At 35.0% G+C, this 25350-nt stretch overlaps 1 protein-coding gene and 1 pseudogene across 8 annotated transcripts in view; both read left to right on the top strand.

The window, feature by feature from the left end:
* The window catches only part of PALS2 (protein associated with LIN7 2, MAGUK p55 family member), a 107514-nt gene extending 87571 nt beyond the window's left edge, over positions 1-19943 (top strand). For all 8 annotated transcript variants that reach the window (XM_023250444.2, XM_023250445.2, XM_023250446.2 and 5 more), the window contains 4 exons: positions 133-294; positions 11474-11676; positions 12665-12793; positions 19722-19943. In XM_023250444.2, the coding sequence (XP_023106212.2) occupies positions 133-294; positions 11474-11676; positions 12665-12793; positions 19722-19898 (671 nt within the window). In that variant the 3' untranslated portion in view covers positions 19899-19943. The remainder of the gene's footprint in view (positions 1-132; positions 295-11473; positions 11677-12664; positions 12794-19721) is intronic.
* LOC102900271 lies at positions 18924-19714 on the top strand (annotated as a pseudogene).
* Positions 19944-25350: the final 5407 nt, after the last annotated feature.

Genomic DNA, 25350 nt, shown 5'->3' on the forward strand with positions numbered 1-25350 from the left:
TATACTAAGTACAGTTCAAGTGATATTTACTTGTCAGGACAACGAAGCCCTTATTGAACAGAATTGCAGACGTTTTTCATCCATCTAAAAGGTAAGTGAATATGATGATTTTGCATTTCCTTTTGCATTTAGAATTTGATCGTCATGAAATCCAGATATATGAGGAAGTAGCCAAAATGCCTCCCTTCCAGAGAAAGACTTTAGTATTGATAGGTGCTCAAGGTGTGGGACGAAGAAGCTTGAAAAACAGGTTCATAGTGTTGAATCCCACTAGATTTGGAACTACAGTGCCATGTAAGTTTTTCTCCCTTTTCTTTGCTGTTTAATTGGCATCAAAGAGTAGGTGGGCCAGATTATTATTTTTTTTATTTCTTAATAATTTTTGATATGAAAGCAAATAGAAGATACTGGAAAACTCGATGACTCTACAGAGGTCTTGAAATAATGCTGTAGCCATGTTGGCTTGCTGCCTTGCAGCCCTTGTGTCTCCAAGCTCCTGAGTCCAGAGATGTCAGTTAAATGCAAGTACTAGGAGTTGTGGCAAAATCAGCATTCACTTTGTATTTTCTTGTACCACTGATGTCTATCTGAAAAGTTGTGTTTTTTACCCACATTAGCGTAAAGAAAAGAGGGAAATCTGCTGGATCCTCAGACACTTCCAGTGTGGCAATTCCTTTGTGAATTTTGTACGTTTTCTCTTGTAGCTCTGTCCTTCAAGGTCGTAAACCTGATTTTTTGATAGCACATCAACAGTGAGAATCTTCAGAGCAGGCAGCATTAATTAAGATTATAAAGGTTGACATATAAAATGAAAATACTGATAGGAGAAGTATAACCATTAAATGAGCCCGACATTCATTTTATCATCTTTGCATTTTTTCCCTATTTGCATATTTATATGGAAAGTTAAATAATGTCAGAAGTATGCTTGATAAGAATGGAATCACATTAAGGAGTTAGATGATATCATAGTCTTATTATAAGAACTAGTATACATTTGTCTTTATTTTGGATATGTGTGGGCCTTTACATGTGGGAATTTACACGCTCTTTCCCCTGAACAACGCAGGAGACAAGCCAGCCTCACCTTCTATAACTCCCCTTTCTGTGCTGCTTTTGCTGACCAAGCCCCCTTTTGATTAACAGTATTTCTTTAGGTATATTAATGCCATTAAGCTGTTCTGAGCTAATTCTTAGCCTCATGTCACTCCATCTCTTGTCGATGAATTTTCTAGTTTCTCTTCTTGCATCTAGTATGTTTTGAGGTTTAATTTTCAGTGAGTGGTCTTAATGCTAAAACTTTTAGGGATTGGTTGGGGGAGTAATCATGTACTATTTGTAATCCCTTTGGGGTAAGGCTTTGGATTCCATTGTAAGCACTTTATATCACTAAATTCAGACAAATACTGGTTAAATAGTTAAGAAAATAAAAACTTCGCTGTGACCAAAGTATTTTAAGTATTTTAAAGTGTTTTATTTTTCATGTTTGTCAAGTTAATACATGTACAGTATTTTAATCAAGTAGTTCTTAAAGATACGTGATAGATAAATTAACTTCCAGTCTTGCTGTATTCCACCTTTAACCTACTTACCGGAAACAGTTGCTTTTCATGTTTGTTGCTATTTATTTTGTTAGTCTTCCACATTTCTTAATAATGTCACCATTCTGTAATATCTTGCATTATCCAGTGTAGGCCTTATCTATTGACTTGCTGACTCTTCCCAATATAAAAATAGGTCTAGTTTCAGTTCATTGCATTTTACTTTTTTGAACAGATTTTCTCTCCTTCCATCTAACAGTTGCTGGAATTCCTTTTTCCTTCCTGTCTTTACCTTGATTTTTTTGCATGTATGTGTATAAATTTGTTTTAAACCAAAGATTCATCCAGTAGGTCATGTTTATTTTCCTGGAGCTTCCTGTCTCAGGACCATAGGTCTTCCTGCTTCAATGAGGACTACGCACTCTCCATTCCGGCTGCCCCACTGTTAACACAGGAGAGCTTCCCTTTGTTGCTGTCCTGGGTTGACAGCAACCTTGTTTTGCTGGAACACATCCTCTTGTTACTTTACAAGAAATGTGTATGAGGTATAATTTCTCTTTGTATTTAAAGATGTATATTTTCTGCCCTCTATTGATTGTTTAGCTGAGAATAGAAATTTTAGATTATAAAACTCAAAAGACATTACTCTTGAATCCAGTTCTATTAAGTCCAGTGCCATCGTAATTCTTGTTCTTTCATACATGACCTGATTCTTCTTTCACAGATATTCAGGGTCTTTTGTTTGTTTCATTCTGTTGTTTTTCAGTATTTTGAAATTTAATAATGCTGTGCCTTTGTGTGCATCTTTTTTTTTTTTATAATTTTTTTAAATGTTTACTTATTTTGAGGGAGAGAGAGAGAGTTGAGCAGGGGAGGGTCAGAGAGAGAGGGAGACACAGAATCCGAAGCAGGCTCCAGGCTCTGAGCTGTCAGCACAGAGCCCAATGCCAAGCTCAAACTCATGAACCGCGAGATCATGACCTGAGCCCAAGTCGGACGCTCAACCAACTGAGCCACACAGGCGCCCCTGTGTGCATCTTTTTTTATTCATTGTGCTGATGATTAGTGGGTTCTTCAGACTAGAGACTCATGTCCCTCAATTCTGGGAAATTATTATTTCTTGGATGATTTCTCCATATTTTCTCTGTTCATGTTTTCTAGAATTTCTGTTAGTTGAATGTTGAACATCCTGGATTCATCTTCTCAATCTCTTTTATATCATGTTGTCTATCCCTTTATCTTTTTATTCTACTCTTTAAAAGATTACCGTGAGTTCTTTGTTCTGTTCCCTCAGTGTTTTATCACAAGTAATCATATTTTTCATTTTAGGATTTTCTATTTCTTGGTGGTTGTTTTTTCCACAGCATTGTCTGTTTGTATATCTTGTGTATCTCTAAGAATAGTAAATAGTGTATTCTTTTTTTAGGTTTTTTTTTTTTTTTTCTATAGGCTAAATTATCTCTGCTTTCCTCCAGGTTACTTTTTCTGCTTGTGTTATGTTTGTGTGTGTTTTCCCTTTTATGCTAGAGGATTTTTTCTTTTAGGTACTGATCCTTGGATGTACATCCATACTTAAAAGTAAGTGTTAAAACTGATTGGAAGCTCTGTATACTTGAGCAAGTCTTGACAAATGGCTGAGCTTTATTTATGAGATGGGCAAGGAGACAACTGTTTTGTTTGGGGAGTCAAAAAGTGGGCATAAGATATTTTTGGAGGGAGCTGTTAGATTTCTCCAGGGAAGAGTTTTCAGATATCCCTCTGCTGAGAGTGTTCTTTCACAAGAAGAGGGAGAGGATATGGATTGACCTGCTCCAAATGCACAATTATACCCCCAACTCAAATTTTTAGCTTCTTGCTTCAAAGTCCTCAATGTCTTCAGCGTTCTGGGGATAGCTCTGTAAACACTTTAGTTTATTCTTCTTTAATTTCTTTCAATAATATCAGTAATTTTCAGTGAACAAGTCTTATGCTGCTTTTGTCAGATTATTCCTAAGTATATTAATCTTTTTGACTCTATAATAAAAGCCATTTTCCTAATTTCCTTTTCAAATTGTTTATTTCAAGTGTATAGAAATGCAGCTGATTTTTGTGCATTAGTTTTGTATCCCTCAACCTTGCTGAATTCATTTATTATAATTATTTTTTTGCAAATTTCTCGGGATTTTCTGTACACAAGATTATGTCATCTGCAAATATAGTGTTCCTTATTACTCTAAACTGGCTGTCAATTATTTTTTTTTTCTTGTCTAATTGCCCTGATTAGAATCTCCAGTGCAGTATGGAATAGAGGTGGCAAAAATGGACATCCTTATTTTATTCATGATCTTAGAGGGATACCTCTTTCATCACTAAGTATGATGTTAGCTCTGGGTTTTTTGTAGATAACCTTCTTCAGGTTGGAGAAATTCTCTTCTATTCCTAGTTTATTGATTTTTTTTTTTTTATCATGAGAAAGTACTGGATTTTACCAAATGTTTATTCTTTGTTTATTGAGACAATAATATGAGTTTTGTTTTTTAGTCTTTTACATTGTGTTCCTGTGGTAAATCCCAATTAGTTGTAGTGTATAATCCTTTTTATATGCTTCTAGAATCAGTTTGCTAGTATTTTGTTGAGTATTTGTGCACCTATATTCATAAGAGGTACTAGTCTCTAGATTTCATTTCTCATGACATTGGCTAATGTTGATAATTGTGCTAATGCTGGACTCATATGCTGAGTTGGGAAGTGTTCCTTTTTCTTCTGGTTTTTTTTGTTTGTTTGTTTGTTTTTTGTTTTTGGAAGAGTTTGTAAGGGATTGATGTTAATTCTTGTTTAAATGTTTCATAGACTTTACCCTTGAAGCTATCCTGGGGTTATTTTTATAGATTTTGACTACTGATTCAGTCTTGTTCTATGTTGTAGGTCTACTGAGATTTTCTATTTCTTTTTAATCAGTTTCAGAATTTCTGCAGCATTCATGGTAATACCCCCTCTTTTATTCCTGATTTCAGTAATTTGATTCCTCTCTCTTCTTTTCTTAGTTTTTCTAAAGGCTTATCACTTTTGGTGTTCTTTTCATAAAACCAACATTTGCTTTTGTTGATTTTCTGTATTGATTTTCTATCCTCTATTTCATTAGTTTTTGTTATAGCCCTTATTCTTTCCTTCTTATTTTGGGTTTAGTTTGCTATTTTTTCATTTTCTTTGGGTAGAGGTTAGGTTATTGGGTTGAGCTCTTTTGAAGTAGGCATTTGCAGCTGTAAAGTTTCCTAGAAGCAGCTGCTTTGCTGCATCTCCCAATATTTGGTGTTGTGTTTTTGTTTTCAGTTATCTCAAAGTATTTTCTATTTACACGTGTGATTTCCTATTTGACCCATTGGTTGTTAAGGAGCATATTGTTTAATTTCCATGTATTTGTTAATTTCCTGAATTTCTTCTGTTACTGAATTCCAATTCATGCCACTGTGGTGAGAAAATAGTGTATGATTTCACTTTTTTTAAATTCATTGAGACTGGCTTTATAACCTCAGGTACAGTCTGTTTTGAAGAATGTTCCAGGTACTCTTGGGAACAATGTGTATTCTGCTATCTTTGGGTAGAGTGTTCTACAGATGTCTGTTATGTTTAGTTGGTTTATAGTATTATTTAAGCCTTTTATTTCCTTGTTGATCTTCTTCCCTATTTGTTCTATCCATTATTCAAAGTGTGGTGTTGAAGTCTCCAAATATTATTGACTTAACTATTTCTCCCTTCAATTCTGTCAGTTTTTGCAGCATGTGTTTTGGGAAGTCTGTTGTTAGATGCATATATGTTTGTAATTTTTAAATTCTTTTGATGGATTCACACTTTTATCATTATAAAATGTTCTTCTTTGTCTCTAGTAACAGTCTTTGTCTTTAGGTTTATTTTGTGTGGCATACGTATAGGCATTCCAGGTCTATTTGTGTTATTGTTTGTATGGGGTATTTTTCCTTTTTTTTTTTTTTTTTTTTTTTTTTAACTTTCAACCTATTTGTGTCTTTGAATCTAAAGTGTGTCTTTTGGAGACAGCATATAGTTGGATTATGGTTTTTGTTTTGTTTATTTGTTTTAATGCATTCTGCCAGCCTCTGCCTTTTATTTGGAGTCTTTTATCCATTTAATGTAAATGATCTCCACTAGGAGTTCACCTGATTGTTTCCCTGTGATTAGGTTCTGGTCATGCATTATTGTTACTAGAAAAACAGAAGTCATGTTTTATCCTTCTCTGAACATCACATCTGGAGGTACATCTTGTCAATATGTCCCATTACTGATGATGTTAACTTTGATTATTGATTTAGGTGATGTCTGATAGATTTCTTCACTGTAAAAGATAATTTTTCTCCCATTTGTTGTTGATAAGTAATGTGTTCAAAAATACTTTGAAACTGTGTAAGTATTCTCCTCAGCAAACTTTTACCCAATTGTTTTAGCATCCATCAATAATTCATTAATTTAAAATCTTTTCCTGAATTTGGGGAAACAGCTATCAGTCCACTAAAATCCCTTCTCACATGGTTTGAATACACATTCATTTCCTAATACCTTTAGGAAGTTAGGTCACCCGACTAATTTTTTCTGGCAAGCATATAACTAACTGGTTTGTTGGATGGCTGAGCTCTTTGGGAGCACAAATGGGAAAGAGCTTTATTTTCATCCAGTCACTGACTTCATACATGCACTATCAGATCTTCTTTCTCTCTTCTTTTCCTTCAGTCCCCTGGGAGATTCTATAACTTTCTAGTCACTTGTAGTTATGAGAATTATGTCATTTTGTCAAATAAGATTTTATTTTGGGTATGGAAAAAAAATAAGGCTACTCCAATTCAAAACTTCAGTGTTGCATCCAATTCACTATTTTTCCCTTCCTTACAGCTCATTCCTGACTCTTGGCTTAGGACCTACATTGGGAAGGGAAGGGTATAGTTTGTTCTATTATTCTCCCTTCATATCCTGCTCTGCTGTGTCTGGTTTTCAGGGTCAGGGCAGAAGAAGTGAGGATAAAAGGCCTGTCCTGTAAAATCTTGCCTTTTGGGGACTAGAGTTCTTTATGTCACAAATGTCTGAATACTCTTTTCTTCCTTGAGGCCTGTTTGTAGCTAGGTTCTTTGGAGACTCTGTAAAGACCTCTCTACTTTGCAATTCCCTGGCCAGGCTATTATGATCTCCAGCTGTCCCCTTGAGACCCATGCCAAGCTCCATTCCTGTATCTCATATTCTCTTTTGCTTGGTTCTCTGCCTTTCATTTTGTCTTTCTGTGCAGGATACCTTCAGAAAAGTTCAGGCCAGGCTATCTTTTGAATACACACACATCCCTACACACACAGCCCACAGGAAGTGCCTTTCTGCTTTGCCAGACAGTGGGAGTACAAGTCGCTCCACTGCTACGATATGTCTCATGGGCTTTCACAATTCCCCAGGGAGAATCATTTTACTGTGGGGTAAAGGAGAAGAAAATAAAGCGTTCTGCCCTGAACCTATGATTCATAATGTCAGTGACTTCTTTCTGAGTATATATTAGACAGAGGCAGGTGAGCAGACGGTCCTAGGACCATGTTGGCCACTTTTTGGTAAACCCTGAAAGAGGAAGCTGTAGATCCTTGGCATTGTAGCATCTACTTGGGACTTGAGGGATACTGTAAGACTACCAAAAAAAAAAAAGTCTTATTCAGCATTTTGCTTATAAGTATAGAGAACACAGTTAAACTAACTACTAACCACAGAATTGTGACTATATTATTCATATAAAATTCACCTACTTTTTTCCCTACTTAACACACTTCTTTCTTTTCTTCAAACTCCTTACTTAAACTTATCATTCACAACTTTTTGTTCTTGTTGATCCCTTAGCGTGGAACACTGCCTCCCAGATCTTCAAATGCTTGAATTTTAGTTTTTATTCAGATCTCACCTTCTCAGAGGCCTTTACTGACCATTCAATCTAAAATAGCCTCCCCAGTACTTAGTGGTTGTGTTTTACACTTAAATTCTCATTTGACTGCTCACTGTCTCCACATTCAAGAATATGTCCCATGAGAACAGAGAGCTGCTCTGTCTTTTGTACTGCTGTAGACCCTAGAATAGGATCTAGCACATAGTATACACCCAACAAGTATTTGATGAATGAAATTATATCATGAGCTTTTCCCCACAAGTCATTATATGTATGTATTATGTGTGTGTGTGTGTGTGTGTGTGTGTGTGTGTATATATATAGTAAACATTAATCCTACAACAACAACAACAAAATAAACCAGTTCAGAAATGGGCAAAGAATCCGAATAGAAATGTCTCCAAAGAAGATACACAAATGGCCAGTAAACACAGGAAAAAGATGCTGAACATCACTAATTATTAGGGAAATGCAAATCAAAACCCCAATGATATACCACTTTATACTCATTAGGGGATGGAATTATGTATTTTTAAAAAAACAGATAATAATAAGTACTGGCAAAGATGTAGAGATATGAGAACGTGTGTTTGTTACTGAGGAGACTGTAAAATAGTGTTATCTGCTGTGGAAAACAGTATAGCAGTTCCTCAGAAAAATAAACATAGAATTACCATATGATCTAGCAATTCAGCTTGTGGGAATATACCCAAAGGAATTGAAAGCAGGGAGTAAGATATTTGTACATGAGTGTTCATAGCATTATTTACAATAACCAAAAGATAGCAATAGTGTAGATGTCCATCAGTGCATGAATGAGTAAACTAAGTGGTATATACGGACAGTGGAATATTATTCAGCCTTAAAAAAGAATGAAATTCTGATCCATGCTATCATATGGGTGAACCTTGAAAACATTATGCTGAAATAAGCCAGACACAGAAGGACAGATATTGTACAGTTCCATTTGTATGAGATACCTAGAATAATCAAATTCATAGAGACAGAAAGTGGAGTAGTAATTACCAGAGCCTAGGGGAGAGCATAATGGGAAGTCAGCGTTTAATGGACACAGAATTTCAGTTTGAGATGATGAAGATGTTCTGGAAATGGGTAGTGGTGATGATGGTTGTACAATAATGTGAATATAATTAATGCCACTAAATTGCACACTTAAAAATGGTTAAAATGATCAATTTTATGTTATGTCTACTTTACCCTGGTAAACCTAAAAGAAATCTTAACAGCTTCTTAATATTCCAGCAAAGAAGTATACTGTTATTGCCCATTTATATAGTTTGAGTAGTTATTTTTGTTACAAGAGATGATAAAATGTGTATACATAAATCTAAAATTTAAAGTTATTAGATAGATGGATAATTTTAATTTCTTGATTTCTTAGTGCCAAATTAATTTCCAGAAAGATGTACTTATTTTACCTTTCTTCAGACTGTTACTTTAGTAAAGTTTCAAATCTGAATTTTTATATAGAAAGATTTAAATATATCCATACGTTAAGTTAACTCTCACTTCTTCATATAATGTAGGTGTGTTTTCTCTTAAAATCATTCACGTTTATATAGCATCTAGCTTAGTTTTGTTTTTTTGCTTTGTTTTTTGTTTTTCTTTTTATATCTCACAATCCACACAAAAAAGAAACACCAAAAAATTATGACAAGTTTGCCTAATTCCTGGTATATAGTATTGTGCTGCATATTGTCAGGTGGTATGGACGAGAAAGTCTCATAGGGAAGGAGGTAAACGCTGGCATTATATTAAGTTGATTTTTCTTTATATATTAAATGATCCTAAAATAAAATAGAAAAAATTATTAATCCAGGGGGATGGGCTACCTTCTGAATCAAGTTTGCTCTTTAACATTGACATCTTGAGTTTAACAACACCAAAAATGTTACTTTGTTGATTGTTCTCTCATTTGAAGAGCTGTAAAAATTTAGAATTTTGCCATACAATTAAATTCTAAGAAATCACATTACTTGTTTGCTTAGTATATAAGCCTAAGGAATCATTTGTAGTAAAGTCACCCCATTCTAATTTCTCTGTCCTGGGAATGGAAAGGGACTTAAATATGTGGCAGTATTGTTGCTGGGTTTTGTTAGATTTTTGTTTCTAGTTTTCACTAGAGAATGGGATTATAGTTAATATTTGCTTGTAAACTAAAAACATTTTGCCAAGAATTAAGATTCCCTCAACACATTGGAGGTGGCAATGGGGGCAATATATGCACCTATACATATTTATTTCAAGTAGTACATTCCCGTATACGGTTTCACTGTAGAGTTTCACCCAAAAATAGTACTCTTCTAAAATTACATTCACAAATATTGAGCTAAGTCCTAGTATGTATTTATTTGGGGAGTTTAAAATTGCTTTAGAAGTTTTTTCATACTACCTTTGGTGAATAATTTCAGAAACCTTAGGCGTCACATATTTTTTAATATGAAATGCCATCATAGCATCTTGAAGATCTTTAAGTTACTTTATAAATGCTCTCCACAGTTGTCTGGGATCATCACCTTCAAGGCTGAGCCAGAAAACAACGGGAGAAGAAAGGGAGTCCTGTTGTACTTAATGACCTCATTTATGAATTAGACCCTTATTATTGAGCTTATATTTGAATTTCATTCTGTTCTTATCAAAGTTTTCTTGATGTGCTATGGGTATTATAAGTAGTCAAAGTACTGTCAACTTTTAATCTGGATTACTTTTTAATTACATGTGCTTGATGATCTCATCAGATAATCTACATGTAAGTACTTGATTAGTAAAAGAGTACTTTTTATATATAATCTAGCCAAAACTAGGTGAAGGCTAAACTGGAAAAATCACATACACACACTAACTCTGCATCTTTGCAATAGTTTTAAAGAGAATATCCTTTCCTAGGCTAGCCCAAGTTGCAAAGGAGTTTGTATCCCTGGAAGTATTCAGAACCCTAAAATATCAAGCAAAAGCATCCTCTAAATTTTGACTTGGTCTATCCACTGTTATTCTCTCAGAAGAAAACACTTTAGGTTAAAGTAGAGTAAGTTAATAGAACATAATAATATCAAGTGTTGGCTAGATCCACCACCAAGGTACAAAACAAACAATTAACATTTCAGATTATCAGTAAGCAGGAAGCCCAAAGAAAGGTTTGGTATTAGGGTGAGAAAGAGGATAGATAATTTGTGGGTAAAACTGCATTTCAGAAGATTGATAATACGAACTAAAAATAGAATTTTGCTCACTTGTTGGGCACTCAATTAGGAAATGTTCAAGCGTAAAGAAAGAATATAATTGATATTCCTTAAGAAGAAGGGGAGTGCTGGTGGCAGCTGGAAAAGATATTCGCCTACAATATACCTCATAGTTAGTAGGATTCATTATAATTAAGAATTTAAATTTAGGGCTCTGCTTCTAGGAAATAATTTTGAGTTTCAAGCTGACTTTATAAAGCACATTTTTTTTTAATATAAATTGTGTATGGGGGACTACCTCTTTAAACAGTCTTGTAGGTCAAGGGGCAGCAAACTTTTTTTTTTTTTTTTTTTTTTTTACATTTATTTATTTTGAGAGAGAGTGAGAGCAGGGGTGGGGCAGAGCGAGAGGGAGAGACAGAGAATCCCAAGCAGACTCCACATTGTCAGTGCAGAGCCTGCTGCAGGGCTTGAACCCATTAACCACAAGATCATGACCTGAGCAGAAGTTGGACACTTAACCCACTGAGCCACCCAGGTACCCCATGGGTCAGCAAACTTTTTAATTCAAGGCCACATAGTAAATATTTTAGGCCTGGCAGGCCGTCTATTCTCTGTCACAAACTGCTACACAATTGTGAAATGAATGAAACCCTAGGTAATAAATGAGCCATAGCTGTGGTCTAATCAAATTTTATTCACAAAAATAAGAAGCAGAACAGATTTGGCCATAGGCCATAATTTGCCAAACCCTGCACTAAATGTAAAAATCCTAAGCTACCTGTGCATTTTAGTCTCAATTTGCATCTTTGTATAAATTCTCAACATTATTTTAGTTACTTCACGGAAACCAAGGGAAGATGAAAAAGATGGTCAGGCATATAAATTTGTGTCACGTTCTGAGATGGAAGCAGATATTAAAGCTGGAAAATATTTGGAACATGGGGAATATGAAGGAAATCTCTATGGAACCAAAATTGATTCTATTCTTGAAGTTGTCCAAACTGGACGAACTTGCATCTTGGATGTCAACCCACAAGTAAGCTGCATGGATTCCAAAACTGTTTTTAAAATTTTGATTTCTGTGGAGTTTTTTGTTTGTTGGGGTTTTTTGTTTTGTTTTGTTTTGTTTCAAATTGTGAGGGTGGTGATAGAGAACTTTATCATGCATCCACATGATAATTTCTGATCAATTCGCCAATAGAGGCTTGGATAGCAATAGAACTTGATAGTTTAGTATTTACTTACTTGCTCAAGTAATATATAATGCATGTGTTAGGAAATGTTAATTTTAAATTTTCAACAAAGCTGCAACACAAAGAATAAAAGATTAAAGTCACACCCCTTCCCACCCAACACACATACTCACACACAACAATCTCTTCATTCTCATTCCCTGTCTTTCTCACCGACCCCTTCCCACCCCTCCACATTCAACTCCACCTAACTTCCCTACTCAGAGATAATTATTTAGTTCAGTGTATATCTTTGTCATTTTATATACCTTAAATACAGATATATCTATAATTTTAATGGGCTATTTTTTTATATAAATAGGAAATTCTATACAGATTCTTTAGTTTTTTTCATTAAACAGTATCTCTTGAAAATGTTTTCATGAGTTACTGTAGAGCTTTTGTTTTTAGTTGTTTGTAATTGCTGCATAGTACAAATGTATATTAATTTATATACCACTCTCAATAGACACTGAGATTATTTCTGCTTTTTCAATATTAACAGAATTCTACAAATAACATATAAAGCATTTACATCATTCTTGATGATTTTTTTAATTACTTTGTTCAAAAGGATTAAAGAGTAATGTGACTGAGGTCAGAACATAGTTACTGGATCACTGAGAAAGTACTGTATGGAATCAAAAAGATAGAAGGGGGCAAGTATTAATTTACAGCCCTAATTCTTAGTGAGAGGGCAGATAGACTGATTATTTAGCATTTAGTATAAATTAAAGGATAACATAAATTCTAATCCCATCTAAGTTGGTTTGTAATTGTTCTTCTACACAGGCCTTGAAAGTGCTGAGGACATCCGAGTTCATGCCCTATGTTGTATTTATTGCTGCTCCAGAACTAGAGACGTTACGTGCCATGCACAAGGCAGTGGTGGATGCTGGCATCACTACTAAGCTTTTGACGGTGAGCAGTTCTTTTCAGGCTAACAATATTATTGTCTTCCTAAGATTTTTTCTGTTTTATTTTGGACACGTTTTATTCCAATAATATTCACGAAATAAATATATATTACAGAATAAAAATTCATTCATGAGATGTCACTAGGATCTGGGACAGTGTGGCTTTAGGGGCTCCTGGGTGGTTCAGTCGGTTAAGCATCTGACTTCAGCTCAGGTCATGATCTCACGGTTTGTGTGTTTGAGCCCCCCATCAGGCTCTTTCTTGGCTGATGGCACAGAACCTGCTTTGGATCCTCTGTCTGCGCCCTCACACACACCCCGTGCCCCTCATGCCCCTCCCCCACTGGTTCTTTCTAAATAAATAAATAAGCTTTACATACATACATACATACATACATACATAAAACACAAGTTTGTTTCCTCTATGTAAGTGAAAGGGAACAGTACTAAAATATGCATATTAATCCGTCTCTCATTTTACCAATGAGCAAAAGGCTCCAAGACCATTAACAAGCATATTCATCATAAGGTTTACTACTGGTAGTAGGTTCTGACTTTTAGTTTTTGTTGCATGTTTTCTTTTGTTTTCCTACTCTCTCTCTTCATATTATAGGAAACTTAAAATATATACAGAAGAGGAAAAAAAATGAACTCCCATATGCCCATCACCTAGCTTCAATAATACATGCCATTTGTGTTTTAATTAGACCTCTCTTCATTTCCTCCCTTACTTGGATTATTTTAAAGCAAATCTTTGATATGTCAGCAGTAAATATTTCAGTATCTATCTCTAAAACATAAAGGTTTTTTTAAACCTAACTGTAACACCATTAACACAAAAAAATTAATAAGAGCAACTTCTTTTTTTTTAATGGTTATTTGTTTTTGAGAGAGAGTACGAGTGGGAGAGGGACAGAGAGAGAGAGAGGGAGACCAAGAATCCGAAGCAGGGTCCATACTGTCAGCGCAAAGCCTGATGTGGGGCTTGAACCCTCAAACCATGAGATCATGACCTGAGCTGAAGTTGGATGCTCAACCGACTGAGCCACCCAGGAGCCCTGAGAGCAACTTTTAACATCATCAAATATACCATCCATATTTGAATTTCTCCAAGAGTTAGAATTTTTTTACAGTTGATTTATTCAAATCAGATCCAAACAAGATCAACACATTTCATTTACTTGATGTCTTCTAAACTTCTTCCCCCCACCCACCCCTGCGGTTTAATCAAAAGATAACTGACTTACAATAAACTTTACGTACTAAAAGTGTACCACTTGGTAAGTCTGGGCATATGTATATACCCATAAAGCCATCACAGTCAGGATAATAGACATGTCCATTACCTCCAAAGATGCCCTTGTGCCCCTTCAGAATCCTTCCTTTCCACTGCATCTCTCTCTTCCCACGCTGTTGCTGATAAGCCTTGAAATCATGTAGTGTTACTCTGCTTTGTTCTTTTTCAGGCTTCTCTATGTTTCTGCTTCACTTTTTGAATATCTGAAATATAATAAGTGTTTTCATGTCCTTGTTTACTAATTCTGACATTTATGTCAGTTCTGGATCAGTTTTGACTTGAATGACTTTTCTTCTCACATTGGTCCTATTTTCCTGCTGCTTTCAGGCATTGTGAGCTTTGTTCTGAGATGCACTTGTTGGGAAACAGTTTGTTCCTTTCAGGTCTTGCTTTTAAAATGTGTTAGGTAGGACCAGAATAGTTCTTGATTTACGGGCAGTTATTGTTCACCTGTGAGGCAAGACCATTTGAGGGCTCTTCTGAGTGGCTTCTGCATCGAGGTTTTCTGTGCTGCCTGATGAGAAGAGGTCCTGTTCCTGGCTCAACTTGAGTACCTCTCATTTTTTCTGGTGGTTCTTTGGCGGCCTCAGGTAGGTTTACACTGCCCTAATTGGTATATAGCTGAATGCCGGAAGGGGATGGGTCTTTGCAAGTCTCTGAAGTTCTCTCTCCATGCTGCTGTTCTGTTCAGGTATTCTGTCCTGAGAACCCTTGCCCCCTTGGTTTCCCTGGGCTCTCAGCTCTGTCCCAACTCAGAATGTTGGGTAGGCTCCTCCTGGGTTCTACCTTGTGTGCTGCAGCCTAGAAAGTCTTTCAAGACAGTAAGCTGGGGTGGTCATAGGGCTCACTTCATTTGTTTTCTGCTTCTCTGAAATATCAGTCTTTTGTTGCCTCATGCATGAGGTCTTAAAAACTTTTTCTGTACATTCTGTCTGTTTTCATTGTGAGACAAGAGGGTTAGTCAAATATCTGTTACTACATCTTAGCTGGCAGTAGACATCACTTTATTCCGTTCTAATCTGTAAATTCTCACTGCTTCCCTCCCTCTCCTCTCTTGTAACCTTCTAATTTAGTTGTTCAAAAAATGAAGTCAGTTATTCTATAGAGTGCTCCAGAGTCTAGATTTTCACCAGTTCTGTCCCCATTGTGTCATTTCCCTCTATTCCTTGTATTTCCTGTGAACTGATGGATCAGATATAGGTTCACTTTTATTTCTTAAGAATAATTAATAAGTGATACTTCTTGTTTTGTTACATTATGAGGCATATTAAAGGTGCTCTTTTTGTGATAAGAATGCTCAGTGTGTTCAAATGTCCTTAGCCCAGTCTATAAAGTAGTAGCTTTTTACCTAATGATTTCAGCAAGTTTTATTCATCTTTGCCTGGATCACTTATTTCAGGGATTGTAAAATGGTAGTATTCAAAGTTTGTCATTCTTTATGAATTTATAAACTAGAGCTCTTCTAAGAAATAACTTTTCCTTATCAACTAGTTGATTACTCTGAAATAGAGTTCAAATAGGAAGGTCAGGGTATATGTTGATACTTTCCTTTTTATGGGTCACTTTTCAGAATAATGGATTTGTTCCTTAAGAGCACCCAGAGGCAACAGGCGATCAAATAAGGGTTTTTTTTTTGTTTTTTTTAGTTTGATTATGAGCACATGATATGAGTTTTTGATATGGTTACTCTATCGCAGTTATTGTTCTTACTGATGCTCAAATTGCCCCATCTTTGACCAATAGGAGCTTATTCAAGTTGGCCCTTGAGACCTTATTTCATGAGCCCAATAGTCTCTGATATCTTCCTTGCTATCTGGTATGACAGATATTCCAGGCTCCTCTTGTACATTTCCTTTTCTAGGCCAGGCATCAGCTGTTTCTTCAAGAAGCTCTGGTTCCTTTTAGGGTAAATGGTGTTTTAAGATAATAATACTAGGGGTGTACATTGTCACAAGATTGATCATTGTTTCTAGCTATACCTTTCAGGTAGACAGAGGTAGGTTATATGTTTTTCTGTTGTATGTCTGAAGCAAACTATGTCAAATTCATACTGAAACTTCCCATTCAAATTCAGAATTACAAGGTTTTTATTTAACCTCTTTTATATGTATATCTCCATTCCCCTACCCTGAGTATCCCAGTTCTCAGAAACACTGGGAATGTTAGACCTAAAATAATCATATAATTGCTCATTTACTTAATCACACAGTATACACACAGCAGTGTGAGAATAAGTATACTGACACTACGGGGTATGATTACCATGAACTGTTTTGTTTTTGGTTTTTTTTTTTTGGTCCTTAGGGTTTATCCCCTGAATACATACAGTCAAATCACTGTGTTTAAAGTCCCTTGAAATACTTCCTCTCTGTGTACTTAGTTATTACTCTTTTTTTTAATGTTTATATATTTTGAGAGAGAGGGAAAAAGAGAATCCTAAGGAGGCTCCATGCTTAACAGAAGCCTGACACTAGGTTTGATCTCACAACTATAAGATCATGACCTGAGCTGAAATCTAGTCAGGCACTTAACTGACAGAGCCACCTAGGTGCCTCTACTTACCATTCGTTTTGATGTTTAAATTGGCCTATGTTTAGCTCATGGGAATATTCAGTTTGTCTTCTGAGTCTTTTTAACACAACCCCAATAATCTTTGACGACTCTTTTCTTTCTAGTACAACAAACTGTTCCAGGTTTCTTACACATTTATTGGCCCAGACCTGGAACCAGCCATCCAAAATCCCTGGTTCCTTTTAGTGGGAAATGGTATTTAGAGACGATATAGGTACTAAAGTTGTGCATTCAACTTAGTTACTCATTATTTCTAGGCCTTTTCGGTAGCCAGATATAGGAAATATATTTTCCTTTTTCAGAAAACACACATCATTAGTTCAATTTGATGGTTCCAATTTAAACTTTACATTATTTTACTTCTCTGTATTTGTCATTTTTCTTATGCTGAAAATATTGGTTCCTGATAACATAATTTCTTACTTTACATATAAACTGAGAACCTACTATGTATATGATTTCTGAGTAACAGTATTAATGTCAATAGTATGATTATTGAAAACTTTTAAGTTTTGGGCTTTTAAAAAAGTTTTTCCTAAGATCTCTTCCAGTGGGTATTATTTAATTTTAATGTTACTGAAATAATTCCTTTCTGTGTAGTTAAACCATCAACTTAAAACACTGGTTTATTTCATTTTGCTTTTTATTTTCAGGTATTGTTCTTTTTTTCATGTGAATTTAATTCTGTTGTATCATTCTATACATTTAATAGTTCTAAAGTAAATCTTAACAGAAAAATCTAGCTTTTCTCTGTCCTCTACACACCCACCTACAAAGGTAGCCATTTTCACTATTTGTTTTTAATATAAGCAAGTATGTATATGTGTGTATCCTTTCTCCCCTATTTCTTACATAAAAAGTCTCTTATTATATACGGTAGTCTGCCTGCATTTTCCACCTACCAATATAGTCTAGAGATCCATCTGTATGTTGTACTCTGCTATTGTTATGTGATTGTTATTTCCCAAAACAACCTTTTTTTTTTTTTTTTTTTTTTTTAATGAACCAGATTGCTAGTGACAGTAATAGGTAAAAATTATTTTCAAGGTGAGTTGTGGCTGTACATCTATCATAAAAGATATTTTAGTTGTTTCAAACTGATTTAGAGATGTCAGTGATGTTAACTAAAATATAAGTAGTAGTGTCCCTAAGGCCTAGTTTGGAACCCATTTGTCTCTCTACACTTCCCTTTAGGTGTTTTTACCATTGGTAAAATGGTTTTATGTACCATTGTTACATTGATGATTCCTAGTTCATGTACAGGTAATCCAGGCCGCCGAGCTCTGACTTGCATAACCTATCACTACTTAGCACTTAGATGTTACCCAAGACATCTTAAACTTAACATACACAAAGTAGAACATTTTCCCCCCAAAATTATGCTCTCCCTACTCCCACCCCCAACTTTGCATTTTCTACAATTACTTCTTCCACATCTTGATTCATTTTCCTCACTTTTCACATTCATAGCTAATATTGATGATTTTATCACCAAAATATATTTCCAGTCCGGTGTCATTTCCATCTCCTCTTTCTCCATCACAAGCCAGAGATGCCTTTCCATTGCATGTGGGTCCTCCAGGACCTAGCCTGTACTCATCTCCATGTTACCCCCACCCTTAGTCCCTCTGTCCATCCTGACCTTTCAGTATCTTAAAACACATCAGGGTCATTTCCCTCCTGGGTTTTTCATTGGTGTTTCCTCTGCTTGGAATGCTCTTTCCCCCCACTATAGTTCTTAGGCTAAATGTCATTTACTCAGTGTCTTTGTAATCACTCTTTCTAAAGTAGAATTCTCAAAATTCTTTGTTCTTGGTTGGTTTCTTTTATAGTACTCATTACAACTTGGAAGTTTTTGTGTTTATTTGCCCTTTATCTTTCTCCTCCACTGGAGGAGTAGACATAGTAGACACCTTAATAGGAACTCAATAAATATTTGAAGAACATATAGAAAAAATGTGAAATTTCATTTTTAAAGTTGCAATTTAATGAAAAGCTTCACTTGCTCATGCAGAACCCATTACTTATTTATTCTCCACATTATTCCAAAATATTTTACAAAATATAAACAATGCTAGCTACAGAAATAAATGTGTGTGTGAGTATATGTTGTTGGAGGTGGGAAACATGTGGTTAGTCTTCAAAATACATTTCTAAGATTCTCTTTCCTAGAATTAGGCAGCAGATTTGGCTTTGAGCTTAAAAGTCACTGCAGAATGGTTTCCATGATCTACAGAACCTGTAAGATAAAAATCTTTTGAACTCTTTCCACCATCTTTCTGTGCCGCCATATTGGTATACATGAATGCCCTGGCAGATGCTCTTAAGAGCATTAACAATGCTGAAAAGAGAGGCAAATGCCAGGTTCTTACTAGGCCATGCTCCAAAGTCATTATCCAGTTTCTAAACTGTGATGATGAAACGTGGTTACACTGGCAAATTTGAAATCATTCATGATCACAGAGCTGGGAAAATTGTTACAAACCTCATAAGCAGGTTAAACAACTGTGGAGTTATCAGCCCCAGATATTATGTACAACTCAAAGATCTAGAAAAATGGCAGAATAATCTCCTGTCCCACCAGTTTGGTTTCATTGTACTGACCACCTCAGCTGGCATGCAGGATCATGAAGAAGCAAGACAAAAACACAAAGGGAAAATTCTAGGATTCTTTTTCTAGGATGTCATACATATATTCAAATTAAAAAAAAAATCATTTGAAGAGGATGCTATAGTTGTGCTAGAAACCTAAAATAATTCTTTTATTACCTTAGATTTCACCCTGAGTTTATTATCAGCAGTTGTTTAATTAGGAATATTTTCCTAAGATCAATGAAATAGAAGATAGAGAATACTCATAAAGCAAACATGAACTCTGCTGTAAAGACTAGGGTATGAACATATGGTAATGTTTTTTTCAACACTATATAAATTAGATTTTGAGAATTAATATTAATCACCATAAATAAAAGTCCAATGTACTTAGTTCTGACATTCACTTTGGTGTTTGAGCAAGTAAATACACCTTATGATAGAAACATTTCCTTTTAACACTCTTTGACAGGACTCTGACTTGAAGAAAACCGTGGATGAAAGTGCACGAATTCAGAGAGCATACAACCACTATTTTGATTTGATCATCGTAAACGACAATCTAGACAAAGCCTTTGAAAAACTACAAACTGCCATAGAGAAGCTGAGAATGGAGCCACAGTGGGTCCCAATCAGCTGGGTTTACTGATGATTCACTAAGGTTCAGAATGGAAATAAAACTTTTTAAAAGTGACTGCAACAAATAAGCCTTCTACTGAGAAAATACATGCACAGATAGACAATATCTGCCAAGTTTAGGCATTTTTATTGTGTAGATTGAAATACCAGTACACTATTCTGAATTTTTATATAAAATGTGGTTGGGAAGGTGTACTAATATATAATTTATCTTAATTTTTCTAACTTTTTATGGATAATATTTCTATTCATACCACATAAAGAAATGCGTTGAAGCATTTTGTATATGTTTTGATTTAGTACCCTTGCCTTTTTCATCAAAGGAATTTTCAAATCCTTCATTCTCATATTGGTCTCCCATTTTCACTGTGATAATGAATACTTGAAATAGTTTTGTAAAGCTGTCCTTTGGTTCAGTATCAACTAGTGAAGGGTCAGTTACTCTTAGGAAAAAATTGTAGTTATTGGCCTTCTTTCCTAATACAAGTTCTTACAGAAGCAGGACTGTAACGTCAGTGCCATCCAAGGCTGACATTGAAAGTCTGCTCAACACTACATGGCTTCATTATTTCAAAGATAGATGGCTATCCATTCTAATTTAAACAAATATATTGGTTTCTTTTCCCTTCATTTCTATCTTGAGGGGAAAAGTGAAGAGCAATAGTTGGCACTCTCATTTGTTGCCATGACAGGCTGATGCTTGAGTGAATGTGTCCCCAGCAAGCTAGGCCATGCAGGCTGAGAGAGTGCCTTATCCTGTAACATGTAAACTGACACAAAGTTGATATATTTTCACATGTAGAAATTTGACAAAAATGAGCCTACTGCTTTCAATAGGTTTTCATTAGGATACGGTAAGCAAATGTATTATGCCTCTGCAAATTTTTTTGATGCTTTAAAATGCCTCTAAGTTTGCAAGTGGGGGATTTGGTGAACAATCAGTGTGCTTTTTTTGAAGTGGGATGTGATTGTTAGAATATTTGTTAAATCTGTTGTGTTGAGAACCAAATCCATTGAACAATTTATAAGATTTGCAAATAACTGTAAGCCGTTTCATCCATATGTAATATATACATTATATAATATGTACATTGTATGTATTATATAATATATATTAAAAAAGGTTTCATATATTGTTTTTACGTTTCTGTTAGGAAATGTACTTTTTTGTTTAATGGTTAGGAAAACAAAACAGCTCCCCTCCTTTAGATGCGTTAACATACTCAGATTTTTAAGATTCATCTCCATTTGTATCTCCCTTTAGGATTCTTACATGGTATATATTCTTCCTCAAACATATTTAGAGATGTAGCTCATCATTAAACTAAGTTAGCCATGTTTTATATTGCTGCCAACTTTTCACAGGGACAGTATTCACACTTAAAAGGTTAGGTGCTTAAATATTAGTGGTCATCTTTGTCAGTGGTAGGCATTAGACACCTGGCTGTTGAATTTGTTTTCTTCTCAACAAAGCTGTCACATGGAATGCCAGCCAGGAGCACTTAGAGGGAAGAGAAAATACAAGGCAATTAGCAGTATGCACACATTGCTTTAAATCTTTTTAATAATGAAACAACGCCCAAGTTGCTGTATGGTTAAGAGTGGAAATCTATAGGTATTTTTTTCTAGAATTTCATATCCAGAACACAAATTAATGTTCTTTGTCCTAGCATAGGACATCAGTGGCAAAATGGATCATACCCTTTTAATAACTTTGGTAACTTTTAAACGACGTATATTTACATCAGAATTCTGGCTTCTCAAAGCAACCTGAATCAAAGCACAGTGTCAAGGTAATATCTTATGACTTAATGTTTCAACATACTATAAATTTTAAGAGAATTTTCATTTTCATGTTCTCAGGAAATGTGCTGTCTTCTATGGTATGCCTTCATGCTGCTGCATGGAGCCTCTGTGAACAACTGTACGATCATCGTAACAGCACAAGTTTATCCACAAAAATATTTCAACTGTCTTGACATGATAGAGATGATTTTTACATCATATATATTTTTAGCTTTATCATCCAGCATAAAATGCATATTAGAAAATAGTCTATACTTAAAGGAATTATTTCTATTATAAATTGTATTCATGACTAATTAATACACACTTGATTCCCCATAATATAAAATGAAATAACGCTCTTTAGTTAATTTCAGTCAAGATGCCAGAGCTGAAGAGAATAAATTCAGAGAAGTTATTTCAGTCCAGATGCCAGAGCTGAAGAGAATAAATTCAGAGAAGTTCATTGTATCTCAATAGAGTCATTGAACTTGAAACTGAAGTCTCATCTGAGTCTGCAGGACCTGGCAGATCTCTGCTGGGGCAAGGAGTCCCAAGGGCCCCAGTAGTCTCCCAAGGCAACAAGAGTATAGTTGTAATCAAGGAAATGTGAATCTCTCTTGTGGGAAATATACAAAATAATGAGCTTTACAGAAGAGAAATGGTTTAAAGTGATGTTGAACAACTGATAATAGTTAAAATACACATGCACCTGCATATGCTTTTGGGAAACGTGCCAATACGTTAATGCACATGAGCATTCTTTGTAGACAGATGAATGTCCACATTCAGCATTCAGGGCATGACTATTTCCATACAACTAAATATTATGTGTATATATATATATATTTTATTTTCAAATGTACAAATACCCATAGAATTGATGTTCCTGGGTAAGCCATATAACACTGTAACTAGTGGAATACATGCGATGCATTGCAAGTAGAGTTTCACTTTTGTTCTAGCCATGCCTTGATTATGCAGTCTCTATTTCTGTTTGGTATTTGGATAATATCAATCCAATACATCAGGACTTTGTTTACTTTTATTAATTCTAACTATACAATTGCTGAACACAGCTTTTTAAAATAGAAATCATAAGCCCATGAACGACTACAGCAATAGTAGCCTGGATCTAGATTCTAGAATCTAGTAAATTTACTTATAGTAACTTATAAGGACAACTTTTCTTTAAAAGAGCAAATTGATTAACACAAATTTAGAAAATAATGCAAATTAGCAATAAAATACAATAGGGTAGCATTATAGATTATGGCCAGATACTAACTGCTTTGACCATACTTTCTCAATGACAATAAAAGATGATCTTTGCTTTAACAATTCATTAAATTGCTACTTATTGTTAGGTAAAACAACAAGTGTCATAATCTAGTAATTGGAGTTGATTTTCAAGATGGATAGCCATGGAGTTAGGTACAATTACTTTAAACTGGTAAATATTGAACATCAAGTTCTAAAAATTGGTCAAAATAGCGATCTACTTAACATTGTACTTTTATGACTTCTGAAACAACACTCCATTTTCCAGAAATCACAGGATAGGGAGCCAATAATTTTGTAGTAATGAATCTTTATACTAAATATGAAAAAAGAAATCCTGAACTTTTATGTACATATATAGGTCATTTTTTAAATGTCTCAGTCACCATATATAATATATATACAGCCATATGTATAATATGTAAAACTCTCCCAAACTACATGAATAATAAAACTAAATGTGTTTACCCATGTAATTATAGCTAGTGTTCTTAAATGTTTACTCCCAAATTCTTAGACCTTCTGAAAAAAAATTTTTTTTTGATGTTGTTTTATAAGACTCTGGTTTTACCTTGAGGCAGATACTAATCTCCTTTTTGAAAAAAATGTATGATGAAATTCAGATCAGAAAATTATCACTATAACAATTTCCTTAAGGAAAAAGGACAGAGTTCTAAATGGCATTGTCTTGGGAAATACTTATTTAAGCTTTCAAATGAATTTGTGATATGACTCAGATTTAGAGATTGGGGTAACTGCCCTCCTCTTCCAATGGATTTGCTGTGAAAATATCTGTGTAATAATATCTGCATTTTGAGTTTTGGGAGAAATTCAGTATTTTAAATAATGGCATTGTATATAGTACATGTGAATATTCACAAACTTTTTTAATGTTTATTTATTTTTGAGAGAGAGAGCGCATGAGCAGGGGAAGAGCAGAGAGAGAGGGAGACACAGAATCCAAAGCAGGCTCCAGGCTCTGATCTCTCAGCACAGAGCCTGACACAGGCCTTGAACTCACAAACCGTGAGATCATGACCTGAGCCGAAGTCAGACGCTTAACTGACTGAGCCACCCAGGTGCCCCTATTCACAAACTTTTAAGAATACAACTAATAATTCAGCAATGAGTTTTTGAGTATACATTGCATATCTAAAGGAGATAACTCTTTAATTCTTTAAGGTAAGATTTTTAAATTTTTTGTTAGCTTCAAGTTTTATTCCTTTTTAAATATTGCCCATCCATTATGTTACTTTTTTGTGTTCCTGGAATTATTTAGTGCACAGAATCAAAAATGAGTCTTTAACACAGTAAAAAGTGAAGGAACGATATCTCATTTCCAAGGTAAGAATTTTAAAGCATGGTTCTCTACCACTCCTGCAGTACATGGCAGTACTTTCTTTAAAATAATCTCTTTTGTTAAAAATAGAGATGGTGTACTTCTAGCTGAGATCCTAATTCTGATTCTTGACCACCTGACCTTTGATAAAATTTATATCTCCCTTTACTTTTAATATTCCACTAGTTAAATAAGGCTAGCTTAATATTTGTCTTCACCTTAAATTACAAGAAGCAATTTGTATCTCTGATATAGTAAATGCTAGACTGGGAAATCCTTATTAGGCTGCTTTATCCATTTATTTTATGTATTCACTTATATTGAGGTTGTTTACCATTTAGTTTTTTTTAAAAGTGCATCTCTTTCAGAGGTTACATAATGAATGGTACATACCATTCAAGAATCTTACCTCCAGTTTTAAAACAGCTCTGAGGTTGTAGTTCCAGCCTTGGAAGAGGGCCTTTTCTCTTCTCAGTGGCGTTGGTCAGGAGAGTCATTTAGTTTAGAATGCCACCTCTAAGTCCTAACCTTTAGCGAATTCTTGCTGTTACTCAGAAAATTTAAGCAATCCAGTACTCTCTTACATCCAACCACATTCTAATCTTTGCCCCCCTTAAAGCTGCCCTACCTTAATTCTTATGGCTGAAATTTATCACTGCGGCCCTATTGTTTAGCCCATAGTATTAAGTTTAAAAGGCCTCTGTTTATTTATAGGGAGAAATGTTTGGCTAGACCCACTTAGTGGACCTTGAATCCGATATGAAGATATCTTAGTTGCATTCTTTCTCCTAGCTTCGTGACTGTTGGCTGATAATGCTGTGCTGTGATGAATGTGACTTGCCTCCACATGCCAGTCAGCCAGAAGTGACAGTTCCTTCCCTTTTTTCCCCTACTAGTTTTTACTGTTTTCTAATTTCTAGCACAAACTGAATGAACACAGCTACAGTTAATGTAAATGCCACTTAATACTTGGGAGAGCAATTGACTCCATGCTTGTAAACCTGTCTTGAATCCTACTGAATAGGTATTGTTGTTGCCACAAAGCAGAAGCTAAAAG

This window comes from Felis catus, chromosome A2 (genome assembly GCF_018350175.1).
Source record: "Felis catus isolate Fca126 chromosome A2, F.catus_Fca126_mat1.0, whole genome shotgun sequence".
Taxonomy (NCBI): domain Eukaryota; kingdom Metazoa; phylum Chordata; class Mammalia; order Carnivora; family Felidae; genus Felis; species Felis catus.